The sequence below is a fragment of the Tupaia chinensis genome, unplaced genomic scaffold, assembly GCF_000334495.1.
Source record: "Tupaia chinensis unplaced genomic scaffold, TupChi_1.0 Scaffold000513_1, whole genome shotgun sequence".
Classification (NCBI taxonomy): domain Eukaryota; kingdom Metazoa; phylum Chordata; class Mammalia; order Scandentia; family Tupaiidae; genus Tupaia; species Tupaia belangeri.
Window position 1 is genome coordinate 2,637,251 of NW_006160026.1, and position 7,154 is coordinate 2,644,404.

The 7,154-nt window shown below is 46.6% G+C and overlaps 1 protein-coding gene across 1 annotated transcript in view; it reads right to left on the reverse strand.

Annotated features, from left to right (window-relative positions):
* Positions 1–7,154, reverse strand: part of ASAP1 (ArfGAP with SH3 domain, ankyrin repeat and PH domain 1) — a 359,138-nt gene that overhangs the window by 26,534 nt on the left and 325,450 nt on the right. The window contains exon 25 of the mRNA XM_027775016.1: positions 4,040–4,210. Within this exon, the coding sequence (XP_027630817.1) occupies positions 4,040–4,210 (171 nt within the window). The remainder of the gene's footprint in view (positions 1–4,039; positions 4,211–7,154) is intronic.

The following is a 7,154-nucleotide window of genomic DNA, read 5'->3' on the forward strand; positions in this document are numbered from 1 at the left end:
CAAGGATGGCGGAGGGAGACCGAGCCAAGGTACATGCTTTCAGACCTGGCGGGGGAGCCTGCTCCTGGCTGAGCAGCCTGCTGCAGGCAGGTCTCGGGGTGGTGCCAGGGCTGGCCACATGGCTGGCTCGCTGACATCCTCGCTGAGGACCGAAAGAACAAGGGCCACAGCGGAGGGCTGACACTTCTGGGGATGGTGGTGAGGGGTCAGTCTGGAGCATGTGAGCCTCCAGAACTGAGCAGATATGTTACTGTTGCTTTTAGACACAGAGTGTCTTAGACTATTTTGTGCTGCTCTATCAAGACGACCTGACACTAGGTGGTTATAAAGAACAGAAACTTAGTTCTCTCAGGGCTGGAGGCTGGGAAGTCGAAGATGAAGGCGCTGGCAGTGGGAGAGGCTGCCTTGCTGCGCTGTCTCCTGGTACAAAGCGGAAAGGCAGCAGAGGATGAAACCATGCCCTCCCCCAGCGAGACAAGCCCAGCCTGCAAGCCCTATTCAGACTTGCTGCTCTGCTTCCTCATGCCTCTGCCCTGTTCCTGATCTTACATAGTCCAAAGGCTTCATCCTCATGGACTGGAAAGAGACAGGAGGTGAAAGAACTGTAAGAATGTTGGGAAGAGGGGCCCACGGAGGGATGCTGCAGGCACCATGGAGAAGAGCTACTTAGGAAGTTCACTGACCAGGCTGGCCTGTGACTAGCTTCTGTCACGAGATGTCAGAGGAGACGGGGCTAAAGCCAAGCCATGATCATACACAGAGCATGAACCCTGGGTCGGTGCAGCTCCAACCTGCCTGATGGGAAGTGTGCTGAGCACACACATGTGCTGCTCCAGACCTCCACCTGTAGGTATGTCGAGTTTATCCCACAGACATGTAACCCACACTTAAAGAACAGCCCTGCCACTCTGAGTCATTCATGAGTGACCCCCAAAGTCTGAGGTAGGTGGGGATGTGTCTTTGCTGAGGCTAGATTTACGTGTTATTCCTCTAGGGGTAGTTGTAGGTGAAGAGTTCTTGGCTGGTGAGAAACCAGCTTGGTGCCCACACCTGTGAAATGCTCTCATGCTCCCAGCTACTTGTTAGGTGGGCAGTAATTGTTTTTGTTTTTTTGCTATAGGGTGTGTGTACTCATCAGAGAGAGGGAGGGAGAGAGAGGGAGAGAGAGGGAGGGAGGGAGAGGGAGAGAGAGCGAGAGAGTGCGCACGTGAGAGAGATCAATTCCTGGAGGGATGGCCCCTCTTCTTCCATTCTCCTCAGGATTTTTTGGGTATGCATGCACACATGCCTGGCGTGATTTTAAAGCTGCTGGGACTGGGAGTCAAACCTCACTGCCTACCACGTGGGATCCTGCACTTTAACTTCCGTGCCACCTGCTGGCCTGGGCAGTAATTTTTAAAGCATTAACAATTTTGTTTTAGTGAAAAGCGTCCCTCATTCATCCATACTGGAGGGTGTGGAGAAGCCCAGTCACCAGTCCTGCGCCAAGGGAAGGAAAGGAGCCAAAAGCCAGACCGTTTTACACCAGCAAACAGGAACCAGTACGTATTTGAGTGTTTGAGTAAATAAGGCACCGTTACTTTATACACAAATAAACAAGAGGATCGGAGTTTAGAGAAGGAAGGTTAGTCTGTGGCATGAAGTTCACATGTGACTCAGTGGGATGCCATTTGAGGGGACAGTCCCTCTGACAACACCTGGGGCCTCCTGGAAGCCTTGGAATACAGCCTCTGGATGGATGGACGCCCTCATGGACGTGTGTGTGTGCCTCGTACCTTGACTGTTCTCGCCCTGCTGTCTCTCCTGGCAACCAACTTACTATCACTGAGCTCACAAGTCTCTCTGTGAAGCCGTCCCTGGCGTTCCCATGCAGCTCGACACACTTATCTTCCAGCCTTTCCACAGTATTAACACATCTACCCGGATAGTAAAGAACACGTACTTTGCTTACCCACCTGCATTGCTCACTGAACCATGAACTCCGAGAGCCTATGGATCAAGGAAGCCCAAGCTACAGGCATCGTAAGTGCCCCAAATAAGCACACCGTGTCAAAGGCGTATGGTTAGACACACAAGCACGTCACACACGCACTCACACACCAGGGCATTTGGATGGTCACGGAGAGGTGAGCCAATCTGCAAGTGGCGTGTATGGCTCTTTCCAAAACCCCGATTCAGGGCATGTGAAACAGGGTTTTGAAGGGAGCTTTAAAAGCAGCAAGCCGAGTCACCAATCAGCATGCTAAGCACATTTAAAAACAAAAACAGAAACAAACCCACAATGAAACTCACTGGCAGGAAGAAGCAAGGCATGCAAACGAGCAAGGCTGCTCAGTTATGCTTCTCAGAGCCCATCGTGGGCTAGGACCCTGCCGGGCCATGGGGCAGCGCCTAGTCCGCTAGCTGGCTAGTAGTAAAGATGGAAATGAAGTTCCACGTAGATAGGAGCTTGCCACTTGTCACTGCTGCAACTCAACTAGCCGACTGGACAAGTTCGTCCATTCTTCAAGTGATCACTGAGAATCTCCTGGGTGTGAGCATGAGTCAATAAACACAGGCGAGAGCCAGACAGGTCCCTGCTCTCACAGAGCTCGCATTCTAGCGGGGAAGACACACAAACTAGTCTTTCTTACTGTGGGAAGGGACTCAGGGAGAAAAGCTCCTTTAGAGAGGAAGGTAAGAGAGATAGGCATGCAAGCTGAGAACTGAAGGAGAGGGAACCAAGTATTCAAAAGCATGGAGGTCCAGGGAGTGGAAGGGCTACCAGGAGAGAAAGGCCACCAGGCATCCAAGAGGTGAGAGGCCGGGGTGAGAGCGGAGAGTCACAAAAGAGGCGGGGAGGTAGAAGTCCCATCATGCAAGGCCTGGAGGCTCCTGGCACGCAGAGCCTGCACTTATATGAAGCTCAACAGAAAATCTTTGCAAGGGCATTGAAAAGAAGAACGACCATGGTCTGATTTATAATTATGAGAAAATCACTCTGGCTGTTGTGAGAAACACGGGGTACTTGGCTCTGCTGGGCCCACGTTTCCTCATCTGCAAGGTGAGTAGTGTCCACCTCGCAGAGCTGCTGCAGTGACCGGATGAGATTTCAAACATGTGCAGCATCTCCCTGCTAATACTAGTCACTAGTTGCTGTCTTTTTTTTTTTTTTTTTAAAGAATTATTTTAACTTTATTTATTTATTTTAATTTGACCAGAAAGGGAGAGAGGGAGAGAGTGAGAGAAAGGGAAAGTGAGAAAGCAAGTGAGTTTAGTGAGCTTGCCAGAGAGAGACAGACGGAAAAGAAGAGGGAGAAAGCACTCCATGGTGGGGTGTGGCCATGCCTCAGTCCCTTCTTTATCCTGTTGGGATTTGGGGCATGCTCATATACCTACATTGTTTTTCAAGCTGTCAGGGCTGGAATTCAAACTGTTATTTGTGGTCAGCCATGTGAAATCTGCTTCCTTAACCACTAGGCTACTGGGCTGGCCCTACTTTTTCTCTTAAGTGATGGACTGAATGTTATAAGGATTAGGGTTTTGTCCATTAAATGAACACTAAGAACCACAAGAGAGAAACAACTATAAGCCTCATTAAGTTTAAAATTATATGGAAGCATCACAGTAATTTTGTATTTTTTTAATAATTATTTTTTATTTTAACTAGTTACTTAAATTTGACCAGAGAGGGGCAGAGTCAGAGAGATAGTGAAAGCAAGAAAGCAAGCCACCAGGTCCAGGACTTGAACCACGGCTGGCCATGTGGGAGTCTAGGGCCTTTAACCACCACGCCACCTGCTGGCTCCCACTAGTAACTGTTTTTAAGTATTTAATATGTAAATATTTATAATTGGTTTAAATATTTTTTTAAAATGACCCTTGGCCTGCAGAGGGAGGCATCGTCGTACTCAAACACACCCGAGTCCTCCTCTGCACGTGTGTGCTGTGTGTGGTGTGTTCCATCTTCTGAACGTGCCACCTGTCCGTCCACTGCCCATGGAGCCCCATGCACGGCCTGGCCCCGGGCATCTTTGGCCCTGACTTCAAGACAACTTACCCCAAGGAACTGCGCCTTTGCTTGGGGGCCCATGAGGTAGTGGGCTGGGAGGGTCGGACAGGGTTCTCTTGTGTCCGGGTGGTGGGGGAGGAGGCCTCTTCTTGGATAGGGTGGGGCTTCCACTAGAGGTCTGGGAGCTTAGAGGGAGTGTTGAAGGTGGGCCAGTTGGACCTGGAAAGGAAAGTGAATGGGGGCAGGAAGGTTAATCCCAGTCTCACCAACACAGAACAGCCGGAGCGCAATGACTTCCACACATCAATATGTGGTACGAGACACAGACAGAAGCAAAAGGCTGCATGTGGCCAGGCCCTTTAACCCAGTAACTCAATTGGGGCTTTTCTAAATTGTAGGTTAAGACAAAAAAATAAACCTACAACAAAGGAGAGTGTTTGCCTTTAAGAAACAACATGCCAGTTAACACAACGCTAACTGGTTTGGATCATAATTTAGGCACAGTGGGAAAAATAACACAAGCTCACATCTTACATCAACTTTGCAAACATCAGAAAATCCACCGAGAGAGGGCACGTGACGCCACCAGTGAGATCAACAGAGAGCAGAGTACAGGCTAAACCTTCCGGGGTCACAGGCTAGGACATGGACGTGTCGTGTCCATAAAATGGCGTTTTCTGTTCTGCTACTTCTTCTTTTACTTATTCACAAATTGCCAGGTTTAAAAAAAATAACTTCTCAAAAAAAGAAAAAGGACCTAATGTAAAGCATTACCTGGACAAAAAGAGAAATGCAAACACAGTTTGCCTCTACTTCTGACCTGTTCTAGAAACCATAAATCACCTACGACATCGAATGCCTGAGTGACCGCTACATAAACTGGACAGTGATTCGTAGATTTAAAAAAACAAAAAGACTCATCTTTCTTCAGAGGTAGACAGGACAGCAGTCATGACATTAATACTCCATATTACTAGAAAAGCTGACTTTTAAAAACTAATTTCTCTTTCTCTCTCTTTTAAAGATACTTGCTATAGAATGTGTGCACTCACAGGAGGAAGACAGAGAAGGAAAGTGAGAAATCATCCCTTAAGGGGGATGGCCATGCCACAATCCTTCCTTCATTCTCTCAGGACTGTGGGCACACGGTCCTGTGTGTCCAGTGTGTCTTTCAAGCTATTGGATCCGGGACTTGAACCCTGGAGTGGGCTGTGTGGGATCCAGCACCTTAATCATCATGTCACCTGCTGGCCCCTGAACTAATCTTTTCAGCAAGAAATGAAATTTTTTTTGAGAGGTTTTTGCTACTGGGCACACGCGCTCGCCAGAGAGATAGAAAGCGAGAAATCACCCCCCGGAGGGATGGCCACACCACAATCCCTTCGCCTCGGGATCTTGGGGACGCACGCACACGCGCCCGGCGTGAGTTTAAGCCACTGGGTCCAGGACTCAAACCACAGTCAACTACATGGGAGTTCAGCAACATAGCCATTACGCTAACTGCTGGTCCCAAGAAATGAAATTTGTTTTTAAAAGCTGTTACAAGAGTTGTATAAACGTTCTTAGATTTGTTTACTCAGAGTAACATGAAGTGGCTGGTGGATTCCCAGCACTATATGCTGGGTACTGTGACAAATATTTTTTTAATGTTATTTATGGTTATATTGTTTAATCAGGTTCATGGACAATGAATATATCTGAATTTGCATATATTTGCAAGTATTAAGGGGGGAAAAAAAAGAAAAAGGAAACAAAAAGTTAAGAACACTGCCACAGCAAATGTTTAACACAAGATAGTAGATACTTGATGTTCCAGAAAGGCTCCAACAGAGCTTTTTATATTCTGTGTATTAAAAGAAAAGCTTAATTACTGCTGGCCTATTTCCTGGGTATAGTAAGCTTTGTTATTTCCCATTATCAATCACCAGTCAGTACGATCACTAATTTAAGCCATTATTTCTCAAAAATACTTGTCTGGGAAGTTAATACTATTAACCTTAATACAATTATACTCTGCTTTAGAATTAAATGGCCATAGTTATAAAATTTCTTTTCTATCCCACTGATGTGATACATGAACAACCTATGGTTAGTTTAAGTCGACACCTAATTACAGTATCAGTCGTTGCTGTTCCAGAATCTTTTATTTTTGTCGCAAAAAGGTGATCCTTACAGCCTTGCATCTATGACTCTTGGTAGTTTTCCAAAATGCATTTGTACATGCTCTTTCTTTTGATTTCTTAACAATCCTGTAAGGTATATGGTTTGGGTATGACTGTCCCCATTTTAAGGCCAACGAGCAGGGGCTATGTGTGATCATGCCTCCCTAGCCATGAGGGGCACGGCTGGGATAAGACAGGTGTCTGGGGCTGGCGAGGTGCTGCCCTATCAAGGATGCTGCTGGCTCCAATGCAGTCCTTCCTGGACTTGGCACATGAGAAAACAACAACTGCTCAGTATCAGGAAGTGTAACTTTCCTCTTGGAAATAAATGGATAATAGAGAATAGACAATGGTGAGCTTCTCTAGCAACTTCATCTTTATCGCCATCTAGGGGCTTTCTGATGTAATGCATCCGGGAGGTCACTCCATCAGGCTTCCAGTTCAGTGGGAAACAGAAATTGCCAAAGACACAATGTGAATGGAGCAAAGCTGTAGTGTCTGCGATTTCAGGGGTGAGCAGACCAGAGTCACTCTGTAACCATGAACCAAGCAAAATCCGGCTTCCTGAATCATCATTTTAAAAGTGAAGGGGTCAGTGCTTCCCTTGTCATGATGAACTTCTAATTTCCTCCTATGGTTATAATCTCCGATCATTAACATCTTTGTTTCATTTATTTATTGCCTGACTCTCCCAGCAAACCACAGGTTCTATCAGGCCCTGCCTTTCTTCTGGGCTGATGTACAATAAATATGTATTCAATAATTGAATGAATGAGCTACTTTTAAGGCTAGTGATTCTTTTTCCTTTTAATTTTTTTAATAGACCAGAGTGTATTCTTAACAGCCATTGTGCCATGAATTCATAGGAAACAGGGTCCAGAAGCTCAGGCTCCTTTCCACTGGTCCTCATGAAGTGTGCTTCTCTGGTGGAGCAGGCTGTCACGTCAGGGCCTTTTCTCTCTGGTTTCCTTTTTTTTTTTTTTCTGGTCTTTTTCTTTAAT